The sequence below is a fragment of the Thalia democratica genome, chromosome 9 (assembly GCF_965202585.1).
Source record: "Thalia democratica chromosome 9, ktThaDemo2.hap1.1, whole genome shotgun sequence".
NCBI lineage: Eukaryota > Metazoa > Chordata > Thaliacea > Salpida > Salpidae > Thalia > Thalia democratica.
Genome location: NC_139173.1, coordinates 20,221,329 through 20,244,570, shown reverse-complemented (window position 1 = coordinate 20,244,570; position 23,242 = coordinate 20,221,329). Strand labels below are relative to the sequence as shown.

Here is a 23,242-nt window from a genome sequence, read left to right as displayed (position 1 = left end):
CAAATAAAGGTCTTTCAAACAAATATTTTAATCACTATGCTATAAAAACTTTTAGTGTAATGTAAAACAACGAATATCAACTACAAAATTAACCAGGTCAAAATAAAATTATTAAAATTTTTAAAACATAAACCATTTAATAAATATAGTAGACTTCCGTTTGAGTTCGCACTTTGAAAAAAATCAAAAAGTGCAAACTCAAAAAATTATTACCATATTTTTTTTTACAAAATGACAAATTTCAATTTGTTATATGCAATGATGTTATGAATAAACATGAAATCCACTAAAACATAAAACAAACTTTCATTAAAAAAAAATAGATCTATATAAGCTATTAAATATTATATATATTTTGTTTTATTAATATTTAGTTACTAATAGACTTTACTTTAGTTAAATTTAAGAAAATATAAATTTGCACTTTTTTTGGTAAAAAATGCGAACTCAAGAGGAAGTCTACCGTAAATAATATTTATTAGGCATTATGCAAACCTGTTGTAGAATAAATAGCTTAATAAAGTTGTTTTTATAAAAAGACTACTTAAATACAATACAAACCAGGTTAAATACTTCAAAAGATCAAATAAAATTAAAAAACTTTCATAAAACAATGTCTGCTACTGAAGTCTAATATAATGTGAAGGATGAGGAATATGACTGCTTGCAAGTTTTTCTAATCTGATTCTTAATTAGTAAAATAGAGCCTTAATTCACCTCCTTTATAAATATCTAGATTAGACCTTTTGCTCAAGATGTTGATAACTGAACTGAAAGCTTTCTCAACAACATAGCTAGAAGGAAAAGCTATAAACAACAATCTAAATTCCTCTAAAATGATTGGATACTTTTGCCTTAGTTTTTGTTGAGTCCAAAAGCTTTCATATCGTCTTTGGAAGAATTTACTTTAAGTTCAAGGTCAGTTTGTAAGTCTGAGAAGGTTTCCTGTAAGTTGTTTACTTCAAAAGTATTTGCCTCGAAGGGATCCTTACTTTTATCTATATGATAGCTTTTTTGTGTCAAATCTAAATTTTACTACTTAATATGTAAAAATTGTTAAAAATTCCACATGTTTTCCAGGTTTTTTTTGCTTAAATTGTCAAATTCTAGGTTTTTCCAGGTTTCTAGGTAAATTGGCAACCCTGTATAGTTTTATTTCTTAGTCTAACTTAGTGACTTTTCAAAAAGCAACTGGAAATATCATGAGGTGATAGTTAGTAATAAATAACATAGACTTTTACGAACCATTTATAACCCCAAATAACATATATGTCAGGTTATAAAATAGTGAGAGGGATTCCAATCGTCTATGATATAAGTAATTGTTTTATATGGAAATATATAAATGAAAATATAGTATTTACTTGAAAGTAGGAGTCATAAGCACTAGATTTTTTTTTTTTTTTCATAAATAAAATGAACTTTTTTGTTAAAGTTTTAACTCAGGGTCAAATAATTAATAGCAAGCTAAAAATAGTAATTTAGCAGGAAAAAAAGTAAAAATCTTATGACAACCCAAAATTTCAAAATCGCCCCCTTTTCGCCCCCTTACTAGTTATCGCCCACCCTTTCGCCCCCTTACTAATTATCGCCCCCCAAAATACTAAAATCGCCCCCAGGGGGGCGATATCGCCCACTTTGGGAAACCCTGATTTAAATTAAACTATTTATAAAAGCAATTAAAGTAAACAATTATTTTACAGCTACTTTGAATTTTGTGAGGATCAGGTGGAAAAAGTGCAACACTTACCGACCCTAGTTGCAGATGAAATTAAAAGGTACCAAGAAGCTGTTTGCAGTTTTTTTTGCGTCAAAAGAAAAGTTTGTCGTTTGTTTTGAATTGTGCTTATTACATCTAATCCAAATATTGGTTTTGTCTAAAAGTTATACTGTTGAAATTAGTTATTTATGCTTCTTCCATCAAAGTTAGTGTAAACTTTTAGGTAAAAAATAACTTGTGTTTAGCTTAATTCTTTAAACTTTTACTAGTGCACACGTGTTTTTAAAGTTTTTTTTTTGAAGAAATTATTGTACACTTTATTAAAATAATTGTAAACAACTTTACTTATGTTTAGAAATGAAAAAAATTATATAAAATAAATGTTATATAGTATTATTGAGTTACTTTAGTAACATTTGCTATTTTATAGTTTTACGTTAAAATAATAACGGTAGAGTTGAAAACTGCCAAACCTAAAAACTAAAAGGTGTAAAAAACTTAAACATCAACACGAAAGGATGAAGCTGAAGAAGCCGAAGACACAACTGAAAACGAAGTGGAACCGGAAATCGACCGAAAAGAGTCAAACGGCTCAGACGCAGCCAACGCATCTGAAATTCCCAAGTTAAATTTGATCGAAGAGCCCACCCCGCACGAGCTTCTCACAACTGCGCTCGGAGTGGTTTACGAAGTGTACAGCAGCAACGACGTCACTAAAACTGAGGAAGAAGCTCCGCAAAATGACGACTTTTTGGGAGGTCGTTTTCTGCTGTTGAACTCTGTTGTTGCGATTTTAATTAGCAACCTTGTATAACATAGTAATGTTGTAAGTAAACAGTGTATTTTTGACATAGTCAATAAATTGAGTCATTACTACATCTGTTACAATTAGTAAAAATTAAAAAGTTTTATAAAATTTTAATGAGTGCGTGTTGCTTACACTCATCCTTTTTAAGGTTTAGGGAATTTTTATATGGAAATTACGTGCTAAACTATCTAAAAATGACTACTTAATTGATAAAAATCAGTTTCAAAAAATTTTTGAGCAATCTCCTTGAGCTTTGACAATTAACCGTAACTCGATTTTAGAAACAATACAGTAACCCGCCACATAGGTACGCACTTCCAAGGTACCAACTGCGGTATGGTACGCATTTTTCAACCGAAAAACGTTGTATTCAAAATGGCAATTTCTTTAATATAAAGTTAAAAAAAACATACCTAGAATTAGTAGTACAAAAGTATTATATTTTCAAATAAAATCTAGTGTTTTAAACTTAATTTAATAGCAACTAAAGGAACTAGAAAATAAGTTATGAACTAAAATTGTATAAGAAATCCAATTATTTAAACAAACATATTACAGTTTATTTATTCAACGAAAACAACGAACAGTGCAATTTAAACTTGCTTACCCCATTATTAAATTGTAGCAATAAAAAATACCTAATTTATTCATAAAAAATTTATGTAAACGAAAATAATGAACAGTGAAATTAACATTTACATACCCAATGATTGAAACGTAAGTGTAAAAAGCGATATTAAGGAAAATAAAGAGCAATGTGTTGGCTATTTACATACGTTATGATTGAAATAAAAATTCAAAAAACGATATTAGTTAAAATAAATAAAATTGCAATTGAGATTTATTTAGAACTAAATGCCTTGGAAAACATAACATGTCTGCCAGTGTAGCTTGTCGTTGGAGTTTAGCAGACGCTTTTTGTTGCGCGCTAGTTTTTTATTTTTTTAAAGTTTTTTTAAGTCCATTGTAGCTTTCCATAGTTGTTACCAGCAGCTACTTGCGTTTCTGCTTAGGACTCTCTTTCTAGAACGACAAACTTTGTGTTAATGTTATCAATAGTATCGGTAGCCTGTAAACTTTGGCTAATTTTTCAAACCTCTATTGGCTCATCCTCATTTGAGTTAATATTTTCTTGTTCACTTAATGAACACACAATATAATAAAATTTTAATCACTCAATTTATTAGAATATGATCAATGTTGAAATAAATCGTTATTTAAAATTAGTATTTAATTATATGTACCATGTAAATTTTAAAGGTACACGGAAATACAAGGTAAATTAGAAAACTGTGTGGTTTCAATATAAACATGCGTACATAATTAAGTACTAACATGTAGATAAATAGATTAAATAAACACTTAAGGCTTCTAATATACTTTCAACAAATACATTGTGTTTTTATGACTAAAAAAATTGTTTTGGGGGATTTTACTTTAATACCAATTTGAAAACGTTAGTGGCTCTTAACATGTTTGTATTAGGCATAATGTAGGTAATTAAAGATCAAAATTTCCTAGGTACGCACTTTTACGCTGTGTTCAAAGTGCGTACCTAGGTAGCAGATTACTGTAAATAAAAAGTTACCTGTACTTTAAAAATATTTGTGTTTTTAAATATTTGGAAAACTGTTTTAATAATTAGTTTTTCATAACAATTAAAAGGATGATCTTATGTCGTCATCTCAATAGAAGATAAATTTTTAAATGTTTTTATTAAAATTTCCCTTTCTTAGTTTCTAATCAAATATTTATGTAAACATGAAGTTTTTTTAATTTGTTTACAACTGTATATTCAAAAACTTAATTTTTTCAAACTCGGTCATTTGAAAAATTAAGTAGTTTTTCTTATAAAAATATTAGTTTTTACTATTATTCTTAACTAATTTTTGATATTTAAAATTAACTTATTTTAAAATTTTAGTAAATCCACCAAAGTAATAAACTTAAATTGTTAAATATTAAATTTAAACTTTTACAGTTCCAAGAATGCCATCAATGTTGGGAACTTTTTCATCAACAAGCGTGACAGAAAATAAAAACCCAAAAGAAATTTGTGATTATTTAGAAAAAGTTGCTATTGAAAACGAAGTTCTGAGTGACCTGAAAAAAAAGTACTTTTTTCATTTATTTTTTTTACTTTGCTGCATATTATGTTTTTCGTCAAACAACTCTCAATATTTCTATAAGCTTACGTAGTAGTTTGTTCGTTGTTATTGTAATTGTTATATGTATATTTTTAAACTGTTCCTTTCAAAGAAAAAAAAGTTCACGTATTGGTCATTAAGTTTGTAGTAACAAAATTTTGTAAAACATGATTATCTCTTATTATATGTATGTCTTTGTTACTATAATGCTTGATAGAACTGTATAATAAATAGAAAGATAATAGTTTTGGCAAACAAAAGATCATTTAAATAACTGCATTTAAAATATTATTATGCACACTGTTTAGTCCATGTACGTTTTGGAGAAACACACTCAACTTGTGTGTTGTATAATGTTTACTAGTAGTTTTAGAACACTACTGTTTGAAATATTTTTTGTTAGAAAAAAAAAAGTGAATCACAAAATATAATTTACTATAATTTTATTCAAAATTTTGACAAAACGTTTCATTATCTTTGCGAAATTTGTTATAACGTTTGCGTACTTATGACAATCACTAGCAATTTAGATGATTAGTTTGCCATTCTTCAGAAAATATTGTCGCTATACAAGAGTCTGTCAGTTTAGTTCGCACTTTGAAGACAGCCTAAAAGTGCAAACTAAACCGGCAGTGATAAATCAGTATAATCCTCATACATTGAACCAAAATCTCCATTGTATGTATTATTTTGATGCTCGTCAATTTCATTCAAACTTTACTTAAAGTCTTAAAAATAGTTTTCTTGTTTGGTTGTAATATTATTACTTCTCATTCTAAACAGTCTTACTAATGTTTTAACAAAAACAAATTTGTTATCTATGAAATTTAAAGTTAAACTTATATTGAGAAAACAAAAACATCAATTTACATTGTCAAATGAACACATAGAAAAAGTTTTTGTGCTGCGGATCAAGCTATTTTTTCGTATATGTAAGTAGATATGTAGTTGCTAGTTATTTTACTATAAAAAAATTTAAATGCAGTTTTGAAATTCAGTGTAAAATTTCCACGTATAATATTTATTGTAGACGTATTCATGCTCAACCAAGGAACACAATCATATTATTCTCATTCAAGTAGGGCATTTGATAATATATATATGAAAATAACTTTGTGTCTACACTAATTTTTACTAGCTCTTCATGTTTTTGGTTTATCTGCATTGTTTAAGATTATTTTTTAAGCAGTTTCTTTATTTTCAGAAAATTTTTTTAAATATTAAGGTAAAAAAAATACATTTCGAATTTTTTGGCTCAAAAATCCGAACTCGAGAAATGCAAATTCAAGCGAAAAACTATTACATTTAGCTTCTATAACAGCAGGCCTATTTCCCCCTATATGTAAATGACTTAGTCGGAACATAAAAACTGAGTTGTCTTCTTATACAGTTGTGTCTGTAATAAGCTCGCATCTACTATTTAGATCTATGAGTTAAGAAAAACGTGCAATAAGTTTCTTGTAACTTATCTAAAATTAAAAAAACTAGTTTCTTTCAAAAGACTGCAATGTCACTACTAGATAGTTGTACAATGTACATACTGGAAATCAGTGTAGTCTTTTATTCCAGATGATACAAATTGAATAAGGTTAAATTACAAAGTATAGGTTAAAAACATCGTTTTCAACTGGAAATAAAATGTTTTTAGTTTTATCTAGTTAAACTTACGCTTTGTCTTAAACTTTTAAAGTTCCATCAAAAGTTATGTGTTATTTTAAGTTTACGGTATGATTGTCTACGGTTGTTTAGAAAGTTCTTTTTGTCGACTTTTACCTAAAATCTCTTTTTAATTTTTAAAACATTAATCAAAAATGTTTTCGTATACCTAGATTTGGTTTTTTATTAGCTGATAGCTAGTTTAAATATCTTGTAAGTTAATAAAACGTTTAAATCTTCTCTATGCTGTATTAACACTAAATTGCGCCGCTTTACCACCAACAGCAGTTCCCGCGAACAATTTTACGGAACTATGTCTACCTGATACAACGAAATCAGTCGTGGAATGTCGCAGGAACTGCTGTTGATAATTTTGCGGTGCAATCTAGTAGTAATTGTATGATGGTCAATAACATCTCAGTTTTGCTGACAACAGCCAAAAGCATTACTACTAGTTTTGTTTCACCAGGATAAGAATGACTTTCCTTGAATACTTGGACGATTTGATGGAGAAAAGTATGAAGCACGCAGGTGAAAAGGTCAACCACAAAAAAGAGGAGCTCAATTGCGAACTTAATTTAAGACTTCAATTGCACCAGCCTAGAAGAGGCAAAATTGAAACAGATGTAAAGAGTGTCAGACAAAGTTTGATTTCATAATTTGTATATTGTCTAATTTATAAAAGCTGACTTTAACTTTTTTCTTCGTTTGACTCAACTGCAGGATTCCTTAAACCGATTGTTTTGCTAACGTTGTTTGCACATAAAATGTTTTCTAGTTTTTTTGTTTTTCATTGGTGCGTATAAATTCAATAAAGTTAAATCAGTTAATAGTTTGCTCAATTTTCTAATTAGTTGACTTTCAATTTGCCCACAGGTGAGTTGGATCAGCACCTGGACAGAGTGACTCGGCACTGCAAGGGAGTAAACGCGTCCTTGCTGTCCTACAAAGCCAGTTACACTCAACTTCTGTTGAAAATTACAAAAACAATAAACACTCACAAGGATGTTTTGTCGAAAACTGAAGAAAAAATTTCTAAAGACGAACAAAGTAAAAAGTTAGTTGAAACTAACATCAAGAAAAACGAAAACTTTAATGAACACTTGTAGTTGTTAGGAGTGATCCTAGAATTTTTTGTAAACTTTAGTTTATTATATTTACCATCTGGAACTAATTGCGTTGTCACCTCTAAAGCATTTATTTTTGTAATACATCTGCTATCAGTATTGCAGTCAGCTTGTATTTTGGATTAAAATGTTTCTTTTATTTTAACTACAGCATTTGTTTTTTTTTAAATACACTTAAACACTGGATAACATAATTTATTTTATATTCTAAAAAGTGACTTATATAAATGCTTATTATGATACTTGATCTAAGAACTCTATTTCCTTTATTTTATTTTTTGAAATCTCTTCTGACTAAGTGATTAAGGAACACTTTTTTTTTGGGTAGGTGTCACATTTGCACGAGGTACAAAATTGCACGAAGATACTTTTGCACGAGGGGACAAAATTGCACGAATATAAAATTGCACGAAGAGTCACTTTTGCACATAGGGTCAATTTTGCTCGAAGACATTTTTGCACGGGTTGAAAATTTTTAAAATTTTATTCTTTTTATTTTTAAATAGTTTTTAATTTCTGTTTTATTATTTTACTATCACTGTTACCCTAACCCTTACCCTCGGTCGGTAACTTATATTTTACTTTTTTTTTTATAAAATTTTTTATTTTTATATTAGTTATTATTTGTTTTTTATTTTATTTTTACTATCACTTTTACCCCTAACCCTTACCCTCGGTTGATAGCTTTTTTTTTCTTTCTTTTTAATTAATTTATTTTTATTTACGTTTCTTGTTTTTTGAAATAATAATTTTTATTAGTTTTAGTTTTATTTTTTCTATCATTGTTACCTCTAACCCAGGGGTCGGCAGGTCAAAAAAGGAACGTTTTTTATGTGCTTATTAAAACATATTTAAAGATAAATTTTTTGAAAAAAAAAATTAGGCGATAGATTATCCTTTAAAGACAACACTAAAACTTAATTTTTCTTTGTTGAGAATATTAATATATTAAACTAGTTGATAAAATTTTAAGCTCTAGCCCTTACCCTCGGTCGGTAACTTTTTTTCTACTTGTTGTTTTTTATAAAAAAAAAAAATTCTGTAATTTTTTATAACTAATTTTTTCTGTTTATTTTCTACTCTCGTGCAAAAATGATCCTTCGTGCAAATTTATCTTCGTGCAATTTAGTTCCCTCGTACAATTTTTCTTCGTGCAATTTTGACCCTTTTCCCCTTTTTTAACCACAAAATATAGTAAAATTTATTAAAAAATATTGACCAACAGCTTTAATTTTAAAATGAAATAAAATGTTTTTTTTACTATTTTATAAGTTATTTTCGCTACTCGTTCAACATTTTATGCACAGAAAACTAATTTCTATACACATTAGTGTGCACAAATTTTCGATTTTATAAAAATTGATTTAGTGGTTACCTTCTAAATTTTGAACTTTAAAACGCTTTCACAAAAACTAACCAAAAGCTTAAATATTTACAGAATAAACAACTCATTGAAGACTGTTGAAGAAGGAGAAAGTAAATTAATAAATTTAATTAGAGAAGAAGAACAAGTGTTTAAAGCAAAAATGATTGAAAATCTAAACATGTTGAAAAAATCCAACAGACTTTGTATAAATTCATTCAAGTTAGTTTTTCAGCTAATCATATTTATTTTTGTATTTTAATTGATGCCGATTTTATGAAAATTTTGACAAGTTTATACAAATACTCAAAGTTATATTGGTTCTTATCTAAATAGTTATTGATTGACTATTAACAAACTGTTGGTAAAGATTTTTTTTGAAATTTAACCATCTATATTAAACATTCGATTTTTTTTTGTTGAAAAAAACTAAAAAGCAACAAAAATGCATAGGGAATTTTCAAATATAAGGTGTTTTACTTTTAACATTTGGTTTGATATTGATATTTTGAATTATTTTATTATTATTTTAGATTATTACCTGTTGAATACTTTTTAATAATAATGGTAAAAAAACAAAAAGATTCTTGATAATCTGTATTTTTAGGTAAAAAATATTTTTACATCTCGAGCCAGCCTCTTCACCCTAGATTAAAAACCATGAAGCGCTTTTGAGTTGTTGAAACTATTTTAGCTGTTTTTTTTTTCAAACTTCAGGCTGTTTACCGACGGTGGCAACTTTTCTTCTGACGAGGTGGCAGTCTACAAGAAGATGATCGACGTGGAGATCAAGAAAGTCGAAGCTTTCGCCGCCGAGTTTCAGCGCGAGTTCGCGTCGGGAGTCGACAAACGAGTCCACGAAGTCTACGACGTCACACGCAAGTTCACCGAAAGGTACGATAGTTTTTGAACACTTTAGGGGTTTCCCAAATCTCGGGGGACGCAGTGGCTTCGAGGGGAAAAGATTTGTAAGGGGGCGAATTGATTGGGAAATTTTTTAAACTTTGGGCAGCAAGTGGGCGATAACTAACTTTAACTATATATTCTGGGGTTGGTAATAAATAGTAAAACTCAGTGATAATTGACGGGAGATTGGATTTTACACTAGATGTCCTGAGGTTTTTGCTAGAGAGAGGCAGGTTTTTTTTAATAGGAGGAGATTATGAAAACGAGTTTGGGGAACCCTCGTTTTGATATTTGTAGTACTTATTTTTTGAGTTCTTAGAAACAATAGCAATGTATTTGAGGTAAACAAAATTTTATTCATAATGACAATCTTAAGCTTTATTTAATAATAGTGTTAATAAATTTACTATTTTATTTCCTAGTAGTTTTTTTGCAATAAAGTATTTATTGTTAGAAATTTAAAAGCATTTACAATAGATGACATTGTTAAACTAAATGCAGTTTGTAAAAGTTTTTAAATAGTCAAAAAACTGATTATACTAATAACCAAATCTTTGAAAATTATACTAAAAATTTACTTAAATTTACTATAAAAACGTAGTTGTACTTAGTATATTATTGAAGTATCGCACAATGCGCATTTAAGAAAAAAGTATAGTTTTAAAGTAAGTTTAAAAAACTCATTAAATAAGCTTGTAATTAAAGTTTGTATTTAAACCTTAACTGACATTGCATGTTTTCTATAGTGAAATACAAAATCATTTACGTAAACAAGAAAAAATAAAAATTTTGATATAGACCACTTAAAACTATGCAAACTAAAATTATAATTTAAAGTCAATTCTCTAATAACTTATAACATTTTGACAGTTTTATTAATTATATAGGTCGTGTCACTATAAAACAGGTTGTCTCAGTTTTTTACTAACTCTTAATTGATAGATCGTAATATGTTATCATAATATTCTTGAGAAAAAACAAAAATAATAACTAAATTTAAACTTTTTTTTCAGAAACAATCTATTTTGTTTTAGTTAAATTTAATCAATAAGTAAACCACTACACTTAGTTACTTTTCTACAATAAATATTTCAAATATACTAAAAATGTTCGCTGGTTTTTCAGGCGTTTTGTTATTCAGTTTAATACTTTACGTCATATTATAATCAGTTGTCTCTTTTTTGCTAAACACTTTTTTAACCACGTAATAAAGTTGGTACACTAGATTTAGTGAAATTTAGCTTTTTCAAATTAGGTGTGTTGTACCTGTAATGACATTTTGACGTTTTAGGGACTACAAGCTGTTAGCAAACTTAAATTTTTTGGACACTTGTTTCTATCCGGTACTAAGTTAAATTTTGAATTTTTTAAGTTTCCAAGTACTTATGAGATAAATGTTATATTCGACTTGTTCAATTCATTATTTTTGTAATTCTCAATAAAAAATAAATTTATGTTCCTTTTTACAACCACAAAACCCACACAGGATGAAGTTCCACCTGATGGACGTGGAGTTCATCGAGTTCCTCCGCAGCAGCCTGTTGACCTGCCAGATCAACATCAAGAGCGAGGTGCAGTCGTGCAACCTGAAGCTGACCAAGCTGCGCGCTGACGTCATAATGATGAAAAGGATGATCGACGCGTTCGAGTACAAGCACGTGGACAAGATGGTGAGTGAACGAATTTATGCCAGGGTTGCTGTGTCAATTGAGCACCGAAGCGTGCGACCTTTTGTTTTTTTTTTAAGTTGATGTTTTCACGCTCGACTAAACAAAGCAATGCCTTTTCCCGAGTATTTTCAAAACTCATCTTCGTAACTGCCTACCTGGCAGAAGTTTAAAAAGAAATTGACCCTTATATTCGAAATCGCCTTTTTTTATTTGTTTAGTTTTTTTATCCCTTTACTAGTCATCACCCCTAAAAACTATTCCAAAGAGCGATACCGCCAACTTTAAGGACACCGCGGTACGCACTCTGTACAGAACTCTAGATACAAATAAAAAACAACTGAATTTCAAAAGTAACGTTTTCAGAGCGTCAACGCCACGCAGCTGTGGAACCACTGCGTGGACGGCGTGTCCAGCATCACCGCCGCCACCAACTACCTCGACTGCCGCGTCAGCGACACCTCGGTCCCCGGCAACGTGGACGACCAGGTGTACCGGGACGGCACCAACCTGACGGGCAGCGAGATCCAGGGGGTGGACAGCAGGCAGAAGAGCGCGGGGCAGATCATCAAGAACATCTACAGGAAGCAGAACAAGGAGGAGCCGGTTCTGAACGTCGCGGAACAAAAAGTTGGTTGGACCCAGTTTTGTATATATATATATATATATATATACATTTATTTATTCATTAGTTGTTGATTGTGGTTTTTTATACTTTTATTTTTCTCTTTTCTTCTTGCGTGTGTCCTGTTCAAATGGCTCAAGTTTCGATGCCCGAGTCCAACATTGCACAATAAACAGTTCATAAGTAATAATAAGTAGTTTTTTTTTGAGAAATAAAACTGATGTATAAAAAACTAAAAGCGTTTGAGTGAAATTTTAAGATTTTAAGATTAATGTTCAAAACAAAACTGTTCGTATTTCTAAAATAAAAAGTTTCTTCATAAATATTTATTGACAGTCGAGAAAAGTTTATTGCGAAGTTCCAGCACCCTCCAGAAAGTCCACAGGTGAAGCACAAAAAATCCGAAAAACGCTAAATAGAAAAACAAGGTTTGTCAAGTTTTTTTTATAAAATTTTAAATTCTTTTTTTTTTCAAAAATGTTTTTTTGTATCGACATATGACTTTTAGATTTTAAGGGAAAACTTTGGACGTTCCTTTAAGTTTTGCAAACTACTATTAATTCAACCATGAGATCTTAGCTTAAACACAAATAGTTTTTTAATTTTTAGTTTAGCTTAATGAGACAGATGTAATTTAGTTGTTTTTTATTTTAAAAAGTAGTTAGATAGTTTAAGAAATATTAATATTTAGTTTACGAAAATAAATAACAAATAAAAATGATAATTAAATTAGTAAATGGTAAAAAATAGGAAAATAAAACAGTTAATTATTAATTAAATAAAGCAAAATATTTATAAAAATTCAATGTACGACGAAAAACTATTGAAAAATAAAATTTACTTTTAAATGGTAATTGATAAAACTCAAATGTCTTTTGGCGCTAGAATTAGTCTCTCTTTTTCTTTGGGTACCAGAATGATTTTTTTTTTTGTATTTTTTACAAATCGAAGTTTAATATGTCAGTCTAACAGAAGAAACGTAAACAGATTTAAAAAATGCTTACTGATTAGTATTGTCTACTACTCTCTTATATTATTTTTAGTCTGCTAGATGCTTAAGTTATAAGTGCTTTTCACATCAACATAGTAAAAACTTAAAGTTTTTACTAGTTTCAGTAGATGTATAAAAGAATGTTATTTTTATTAAATGAAAGAGTTTTATATTTAAGCTCGAAAAAGCTAAATAGCTATTCTTCTATGGCTTTAGATTTTTAGTATGCAAAACTAAAACCTTGTCTAGCCATTCTGTTTACACTCAATTCTTCAATATGATTGTTATAATTGACTACAAATTTATGCACATAAATATTTGGGAAAGTTTTTATACTCCTTTATAAAAAATAGTTGTATTTAACATCATTTTAACTTGCATTACTAACTTTAAAAATATCTTTATATACTTATATTATGGTGTTGAAGAAGGTTTTTATTATTTTAAATAAATAGTATACATATATGTTAATACATTTTATTTCAGTGCTCACTCAACCATGACAAACCGAAGAGACACGCGGCTAGATGCCAAGTTCTTCCCATATGGCGTTGAAAGACCTCAAAAACAACATTTTCTTGCAAAAGTATTTTTTTAGTACTGGATTTTTTTATTGTATTATTTACGTACTATTACTTAATAATAAATTGTTTAATTTATTTAAAAATCACTTTTTGAAGTTTGTTGTTAAAAGTGTTTAAGCTCAGTATAGTTTTCGATGATGAGAAATAGTAAAGTGGCTTTTTGTTTTACAAATTTAAAGACAAATGTTGTAAATTTGCAGATATCAGCTGTTTTGTACGATGTCCTGGAGAACTTGTACAAGGCAAGTGATGAATACTACAAACACCGCGGGTTCAGGCAATCCACTAGAACAAATGCCATCAAGGTTGTGACCCATAGATTGATTTGTGAAAATATTCAGTTTAGTTACCTAAAACCTTTAAATACCAATAAAATTAAAACTTGTTGTCTTATGTTTTTTTTGTTGCACCACGATAAACAAGTTTTTATATATTTTTTTTAATTCATCTTTGTTTAGTTATAACAGTTTAAGCACTAAACCAAGAAGCTTTTTTTCTTTATAATAGATTTCATGCTCATATATCTGTAATATTAATAAATCTAAATCTTTATTATAACTTCATTTAACTAAAAATTCGTTCTAAATCCTGCTACTGACTGTTTTTATTTGATATGAAAATACAATTGCACTAATGTGATTCGTTTGAAAATATTTTCAGTTTTATAATGTAACATTAAAAATTTTTAATAAGTTGATTAGACGTTATAAAAAACATTTTTATTAACATTATTTAGGTGTATGATGTGTTGAAAGATTAAAATTTTAAGTGCTATTTTATTCTTATTACATTTATCAAAATTATTTTCTTTAGGATAACTTTGATTCATGTTGCGAGACTGTTTTAGAAAAATCGCTAATCTACTACGACCAGTGTCAAGATTTCTATGATAAGTCTCTAACAGGTTTTTTTTTTTAATTACGTACTAATATCAGTCTTAAAACCCCTATGAAATCATATAACAGCATTTAAGTTGTGGGCGTGGGTCTCCACACCTAACTACCCAAGTTGTAAAAGTGTGCTAGTTTATGTTTTCTAAGTTGTCTATTTTAACTGTAGACTTCAGGTTTTTGGTTGAAGAGTTCGAACTGGTGAGCCAACATGTGCCGAGAGTGTTGATGCAAGATATCAGCAACAATGCGGAAGGCCAACTTGCGTATGAAATTCAAGAACTGGAAGAAAAGTTCGATCGCACGGTCATATTGATTGAGAATGACAAAGTAAGTTGTTGACTTTTACAATCTGAGTTTATTTGCCTTTTAGATTATCAAAAAAAAAGCTTAGTCTTGCAATCCCGTATTTATTGTACTTTTTCTAACCTTTCTCAAATTAAAAAGTTTTATTTTATTGAAAACTGTTGATATTTGTTACTATTATGTACTAGTTTCGGTTTTATTGAAGTTTTTTATAAAAAAACTAGATTACTTAAGTAGAAAAATAAGATTAGTTTTATAGTGAAAACTTATGCATAAAACTTAAAGTGTAGCATCATTTACTTATATTTAATTTAGTATCAATTGTTGGAAGTTTAGAAATACTTGACAGGAAATGAATGAAAGCAAACTCGAGCCAGTCATTGGCCATCCGAAGAACAAAAACAACCTGGATCAATTGACTAAAGCTGAGAAAGAAAGACACGTTAGTACACAAATTGATGATTTTGTAGTTCAAGCAGGAGATAAGATTTTATATAGAATTCTAACTTTGAAAATTAAAAAAAAATGTTATAGTTTAACTTTAAAGTAATCGAATAATGAGAGGGTAGAAACAGCAATTTAAAAAGTTTAAAACGTTTATAAGGTTTTGAAAGACTTAAAGTACGGACATTTTAACTTATAAATTAGCTTTTAGTTGCACTTAAGTTTGTGTTTAAATTTTAGCACAAAACTGCTTGTTTTTCTGTCAATTTGGTCTTTTTGTTTTGAATACTTTTTAGCAAAAACATGTTCTTAGTTCTTATATTTCAAAATACGTATATGAGTTAAAAAAAGACTCATAACCATATAAAAAAGGTTGTCAGCCTGACTGACCTTTTCAGGAGAAATCTACGATTTTAAATGTATCTTTTGTTAGAAAAATTTGAAGTATAAAAACTTAATCAACTTTTTTATAATTAAAATATACAAATAAGCTGTTACTTTAATTGTGGCTTAGCAATGAAGCTACTTGAATATTAATTCATTCATTTTTGAACTTTTTTATTTCAGGGTTTTCAAAAAACGTGGATTTCCTAGAAAACTTGGAATTTGACTGTTTAGGATAAAAACCTGGAATTTCAGAAATTTTGATAAAACCAAAAATTTTAAACAAACATCACTAAGATACTTTGAAAAACTTAATTACTAACAATTTTTAAATATAAGTAAATAAAATTTCGATTTGACACACAATATCTATCATATAGATAAGATTTTGATTTTATCATCATTTTTTTATAAACACATTTTAAGTAAAATTACAGTATTTTTTCAAGCTGTTATCCTATTTAAGACAGTTTTTTACCTTAAACTTAATTTTATACTGAAAATAGACTCAAAGACTTGTGTTTTTGAAAACCTAGAAGAAATTTCTCAAGAACTTTTGGCAACCCTGTTTTTATAAAAGTTTTAAAAAATACGGCGGGCCACAATAACTTTTATCTAGTAAATCTGTTACCCCTGTTTTAGGAAATATGTAGTTTAAATAAAGATATATTTACAAAAACTGTTAATAATATTGGGAGTTGTTATAAAAAATCAATTAAACTGTTTTATTAGTTGAGTTTTATTGTTTACTTTAAGCCTATACAATTAATTAAAATGAAAAAAAAAAGTTTTGTTCATATTGAATATAGCTCCGACACACCAGAATCATTGAGCAATCTCATGTTGAAATAGTTGCACTTATTCAAGTAAAAACAAGAAAGTTTTACGAAGATCTCATTAAAATGTCGTCTTCTCATCTGAAATTCTTTGAAAAGTTGATATGTATTGATGACTTAACAAGACCAGGTTAATGCTATTTTGCAATTATATCTAAAACTTTTTACAATCTTTATAACAATATGTAAGACAAAGTTATGTAAGCAGGTTATTTGACTATGTTTAAATTCATATAAATAATCAGTTGAAAACTTTTTAATGTAGCTAGTTTAAGCTACTTAAATAATAAATTTTAAATCTCTTGCTGTAAGCTACTCTATACCATTTATGAAAAATATCGAATTTTGTATTATAAAAACAAATCAAAATATCATCAAATATTAGAATTAATTTTTTTTTACAAAAAGAAACTTATTTTTTTCTTAGTTTTGTACCAACCAATTTACTGTATTTACTCAATATTTAAGCATAGCATAACTAAGTTTTAAAACAACTGGTAAGTCTTTGTTAATTTTATATTGTTGTTTATTGTACAAAGTTGGACTAAGACATCTAAACTAAGCCATTGTAACGAAGGAGACACGAAGAACTAAAGAAGACAAATTACAAGTACCAAATAAACACGTAACTATTATAATTTTTCAATTGTTTTTTAAATCTTAATTATTAACTTAACTAATTTTTTATTTAATCAAAAACTTCCATTAATTTAAATTGTATACAAAAGCTACATGACTCTTAACTAAAAATTGTTTTCTGGCTAAATAAGTCATAAATGCTACTCCACAAATTAAAAATATTCTTAAAACAACACAACTTTTTTGACTTGTTTGCTAACTGTATCATAAAAGTGTGTTAAATGTTTTATCTACAACTACACCTTATATTTGGTTATTGTCATGTATACTTAATATATTTAATGACATATGTAAAAGGTTTGTAAACTTTTTTTTAATTCTGTGCACACTGATTAAATAATTTTCTTTTTAAGTGTAGTAGTTATGCATTTGTTAGTCTGCAGTTTATTTAAATAGCTACAGCTATCAAAAACAGCTTAAAATGCAAACACCTTAAAGTAACACATTATTGTGTATTTTAGTTTACTTTACTTAATCGAAATTTAATTATTACAAATATTATATAGTTTTATAACAGTCGGATTCAACATTAAGTATTTTACTTATTATTAACCATAAACCTCTAAAAATCTGTAGAAATTATTTTATTTTAATGAACACAAGTATACACTTACCTTAGCTTCTATTCTTTTTCTTTACAGTATTTATTTTTTCACAAACCCAGTTGAAGTGTGTTTGTCCGTTAACACACAGAAACATATGTCGGTACAATAAAAAAAGGATACTGTATAATTTGTTTTTAATATATATATATATTAAATTATTATAATTTTAAAGATGATTAAAAGTATACACGACTTAAGACCTATAAACTTCAATTATTCATTAAAGAGCATACCAATAAGTAGTAGTAATAAAGAGTTCAAAATTAAAATGTACGAAAAAGTAGATAAACTGATAACTAAAATGAGATGGAAAGCATTCCATTTAAGGGATGAAAACACAGAAGCTAAAGTTTCAGATTATGACGGCTTATTTCCAACAAAAAAACGAGCTCCCGAGGATAAACTTTTAACAAATTTTGAAAACGACCTTTACGAGTTAATAAATAATTTAAAATTCCGAAAATACCAAAATTCTTTTACCCGCAAACTTAACAAAGACTTAAAGGAAATAAGGTCCACCAAAAAAGTTTTTGTTTTTGCAGATAAATCTAACAGCCTATACAAAATCAGTCCGGATAAATATAAGAAATTAATTACAGAAAACATTACATCTACATACAAAAAATCGGAAAACAGTCTCATCGAAAAAATTAATAATGAAGCAAAGGAAATAGTATTGAAAAACAAAATAGAAGGTAAAATTCCCAAACTTTCTCAACAACAATGTTACATTACTTTAAAAGATCATAAACCAAACTTCCCAAATAAACTAAGTTGTAGAATAATTAATCCGGCAAAAACTTTTATTGGCAAACCTGCAAAAACTAATTTAGATAGAATCAACAATTTTATAAGATCAAAAAGTAATTTAATACAATGGAAAAACACTTACGAGGTATTGAATTGGTTCAATAGCTTAAGCAATAAACCAACTTCAAGGTTTATCAAATTTGTTATAGTGAGCTTTTATCCTGCCATCTCAGCAACAATATTGGAAAACTCCTTCAATTTTGCTGCTCGCCTAACTAAAATCACGGAAAATTAAAAAGAGCTAATCAGACATTGCTGTAAATTAATACTGTTCCACGAGGGTGAACCATGGTCAAAAAAGCATAACAAGAACAGCTTTGATGTACCAATGGGAAGCTTTCATGGCGCAGAAATTTGCGAACTGGTTGGCCTATACATTTTAGATAAATTGAAGAAGGAAAAGATCTTTAGAGATGTTAATTTTGGTATATACCGTGACGATGGTTTAGCAGTGGTGGACATCCTACCGGGACCAGATATGGAGAGAAAAGTCAAACATCTAAGAAAAGTCTTTAAAAACATTGGTTTTGATGTCACCATCGAAGCCAATCTGTTTGTAACAGACTTCTTATATGTAACATTAGATCTTCAAAATGAAAGCCATAAGCCGTACAGAAAACCAAATGCGCATACGGTTTATGTGAATAGCAAGTCAAACCACCCAGAGCATGTGTTAAAACACATACCGGTCGCAGTGAACAATCGCCTCCAGAAGATTTCTAGCAGTCAAAGCATTTTTAAGGAAACAACCCAACAATACCAGGAAGCTATAAGAGAAAGTGGATACGATCACGAGTTAGCCTATAGCCACAAAAACGAGAAGGGTAACAACAAGAAAAAAAGGAGAAGAAATATTTTATATTTCAACGCTCCATTCTGCAAAAGTGTGGCAACACGGGTTGGGAAGCGCTTCCTAGAGATTGTGGACAATAACTTTACTGAAAACCATCCATATTGTAAAGTTTTTAACAGGAAGACACTAAAAGTGTCCTACTCCTGCATGCCAAACATGAAACAACTTATAATGGCACACAATCGAAAGATGTTAGACACGCAGTACAAAGAGAGGCGAATGTGTGACTGCAAAAAACAAGAATGCCCGGTAAATGGAAGTTGCCTGATGGAAAATGTTATATATAAAGCGACAGTCCTAACTGATAACCAGACCAAGTTTTATGTAGGTTCGACTGGACTATCGTTCAAGAATCGCTACACAAAGCACAAGTACAGCTTCAAACACGAAAAACATAAAAATACGACAACTTTATCGCAGTACATTTGGAAACTAAAAAATAACGAAGTTAATTTTAAAATTCAGTGGGAAATATTGACAAGAACGAAAAATAAATACAGTTTAAAAAACGGATGTAAATTGTGCAATGCGGAAAAAATCGAAATTTTAAAAGTTAAGAAATCTGAATCTCTAAACAAAAGAAACGAATTACAAACTGGCTGCATACATTATAGAAAGCAATTTATCTAAAAACTCTGTTAATAATTTTGTCTAAAATCAACTATCTATTATTACGTAATACCTAATTTTGTATAATTTTATTGCTGTACTTACAAGTTTGCTTTTCATTGAATAAAACTTGGCTGAGGACGCGTATTAAACGCAGAAACAGCTGTACCAAGCAAAGTTTATTTTGTGTATGTTATTTCTATATATATATATATATATATATATATATATCAATATTACAAAAAAAAACAAATAATTTTCGACTTGTTTACTATAGTTTCTACGTTTTAAGCGTGTCATCAAAAAGATAACAAATTTAACAGCAACATTTTTTAAAGAATCACAAAAATGCCTATTATAACGTGCAAATAAATTTAGATAGCTAATTTTAAAAAAACTCCTGTACAAGTTAATTTATATTTTTATTTTTGTATGTATATATATTTATAGTTTTTAGGAAATTTAAAAATACTACATAGTAATAAGCAATTGTGATAATCCTTAATTATCTAATATGCTGACTAATGAACTATTTTGTTCAGAAACAAATGTAACCAAACTGTAATGTATAGAAAAACCGTTGTGTTTTGTTTTATATTGTGTTATTTTAATGTATATATGTTGATATATTTCATAAAAAGTATTGTCACTACTTAAAAAAAAAGTCACACAGTACACATTTTAAAATATATAGCCAATATATATAGCTTAGTTTTATTTAACAACAAAATGTATATCAATATACAATTTACAGCATACACAAACCTCTTCGTATTTATTTTGAACAAATATTTTTAAAAGTGCTTTTCTTATTATGTTAATTCTCAAAAAAAAATATTACTGTTGGTCAAAAAAGTAGTAACAAAGTATAGACCTCACTGAGTTTTCTACAACTTCAAAAATTTTTATTGTTACTTGCAGACAAGCCAGTGGAAATAAGAAAGCCGCTGAGCAAACTACTCAAAATGCGAATGAAGGACCCGGAATCGAACATCAACAAGTTCAACATTGTCGATTACGACATCAAGTCGCTTGGTGTCCCCAGAGGTCCAGCCAAGTGGCAGCCTCTCAAGTTTCCGGACAGATTGTTCGAATCGGCAGAAAGCTGCGAGTCGGCAGATGAAGTATTACCAGGTAACCAGAAATGTTATACTTTTGAAATACAGTGTGTTGAAAAGTTTACGTTGCTTTTAGTTATCGAAAACAATCTTGCGAACACTATAAATTGTAATCTTTACATTTCTATAATAAGATTATAAAACGTTATATACGGTTTAAATCGTTTACTTTAAAGAGCTTAGTATGTATCAAAATAAATAATCTTTTAGTCTAAATTTTTTAGGGTATGTATATTTTTGTTGTTATAAAAATTTTTAATATCTCCTTGTTTCAATATGAATGCGGTATATTATAGTTTATTATATTGTTGCTCTATTTTTTTTTTCATTAGCTGTGTAATACTTGCATTTATAACATGTTTTTGTTCTTTTAGTTTAGTTTTTTTAACAAAATATCATAAAAGTAGTCCCACAATATTTTTAAGTTTTAGTATCTCTTACAAAGCGTACCTTATGGCGTTTCTGCTTTATTTATTTTTTAATGTTTCTTATGTATCAAAATAACTACATTAATTGTAAAAGTTTTTTTAATATTGGTTATAATTCTAATAATTTGTTAAGTATGCTACAAAGTATTAAGAAAGTCTATATAAGAAAGTAAAAACAAAGTAAAAAACTACTCTTTGATATCAGTAAACAATATTTGTCTCTTAATAAAACTCAAACGCGATAAACAGCAGAAGTCCATGCAGACATCGAAGTGAACATAAGCCCTTCGCAAAGCGCAACCAACCATGACGAAGCGAGTGGCGAACTGGAAGACTCTGATTCGTCGAAGAACCGCGTTTCCGAAGACAACAGCCTCAAAGCCGCCTCCCAGGAGGAAAGATCCCGGCAGGAGCAGAAGGACAAGATCACCACCAACCTGCTGTCGACCATCGAGCAGGAGATGAACGAGCACGACGTCATCGACCGCCACGTCATCACCGCGCCCGTCGAAACCCGAAACTCGGTGCTTCCCCAGCACACGGCGGTCGCGTCGCGCGACGTCATATTCGGGAGGTTCGTGCGGTCGCGGGCGGAAACGTTCCGGCTGAAGTGCGAGGAGCGGGACGAGCGGGTGAAGACGGAGGAAAGGTGGAAGAACAGCTGGGTGAAGACGCTGGAAGACATTTGCAGCTTCTACGAGTGAATTGTTGTGAATGTTTGAAATTCGTCTGAAGCCTGAACGTCTGTGGTTTTACTTAGTTTTTTGAAATTAATTGTGTTTTTTTTTTCGATAAATTTTACCCTCACTGTGAGTGAATAGTAATCTAATAGAAATTGTTGATAAGTTTAAGAGTAATTTATTAAATCTAAATGTTTCGTCTGTAAAAGCCTTAATTATTTTTTATGGAAATATATAATTTTTGTTCATTTGAAAAATTTTACCCTCACTGTGAGCGATCAATGTGTAACTAAGAACTGTTAGACAACTGTGCTTTTGACTACTTACTTTTTGTCTTATATGCACACTCGTTTACTGGCTAAGTTTAATAAACAGCGCCAAGTAGTTGTTGAACATTTTTATGTATAACATAAATTAAATAAACGTTCGCCATAATTAAAGCTTCATTGAATTTCAGGTTTGCACGAATGATTAATTTTACACAAATTATCGTTTTTGCTTTTTTTTTTTGCTTTTATATACTTTAGTTTTAATATGAAGTATTGTCTTGCTATCATTAATAAGTTGTTGTAAGTGGTTTAGTCTTTCAAAAGTTTATTTTTCAGTTATGTTAAAGCAAAAAAAACACATAAACAAAAACTAAAGAAAGGAAATAAATTTTTGTTTTGATAACTAATTATTTAATTACAAAACATAACTTTTAAGCTTTAATACAATTAACTTACAATATTTGAAAAATCTCTAGTGTAGTTTTTAAAAACTGAGTTTATTTTTTTAATTTACTTGAAAAAGTATAAGACTTTGTAGATATATAATCTAAACAAAGCAGATACTTAAATCGATTATAAAAGATTTAACAAAAAGGTGTATAAAATGGTTGTTGTGTAATTTTATGTCTAATTCTTAAAAAAGCTGCATAAAATATTATTTTTTTACAAGGCTTAGGTAATGTAGCTTTGTTTATAAGAATTACAGAGCGCAGATATTTAATAATTTTTTAAATTTAGTTAAATATTACTTAGATAGTTCCTGTCTATAAACTAGAA

General features: G+C 28.8%; 1 protein-coding gene across 2 annotated transcripts in view; it reads left to right on the top strand.

Annotated features, from left to right (window-relative positions):
* The window catches only part of LOC145843999 (coiled-coil domain-containing protein 180-like), a 40,187-nt gene extending 17,654 nt beyond the window's left edge, over positions 1-22,533 (top strand). Inside the window, exons 12-29 of one of the 2 annotated variants that reach the window (XM_082951304.1) lie at positions 1,704-1,821; positions 2,238-2,478; positions 4,510-4,642; positions 6,801-6,976; positions 7,208-7,388; positions 8,897-9,043; positions 9,539-9,715; positions 11,214-11,397; positions 11,761-12,024; positions 12,356-12,447; positions 13,497-13,596; positions 13,795-13,899; positions 14,408-14,498; positions 14,654-14,814; positions 15,140-15,232; positions 16,428-16,584; positions 20,892-21,104; positions 21,769-22,533. In XM_082951304.1, the coding sequence (XP_082807430.1) occupies positions 1,704-1,821; positions 2,238-2,478; positions 4,510-4,642; positions 6,801-6,976; positions 7,208-7,388; positions 8,897-9,043; positions 9,539-9,715; positions 11,214-11,397; positions 11,761-12,024; positions 12,356-12,447; positions 13,497-13,596; positions 13,795-13,899; positions 14,408-14,498; positions 14,654-14,814; positions 15,140-15,232; positions 16,428-16,584; positions 20,892-21,104; positions 21,769-22,220 (3,085 nt within the window). In that variant the 3' untranslated portion in view covers positions 22,221-22,533. Of the gene's footprint in view, positions 1-1,703; positions 1,822-2,237; positions 2,479-4,509; positions 4,643-6,800; positions 6,977-7,207; positions 7,389-8,896; positions 9,044-9,538; positions 9,716-11,213; positions 11,398-11,760; positions 12,025-12,355; positions 12,448-13,496; positions 13,597-13,794; positions 13,900-14,407; positions 14,499-14,653; positions 14,815-15,139; positions 15,233-16,427; positions 16,585-20,891; positions 21,105-21,765 lie in introns of both variants that reach the window. The other variant, XM_082951303.1, reaches the window with a different exon arrangement.
* The last annotated feature ends 709 nt before the right edge of the window (positions 22,534-23,242 follow it).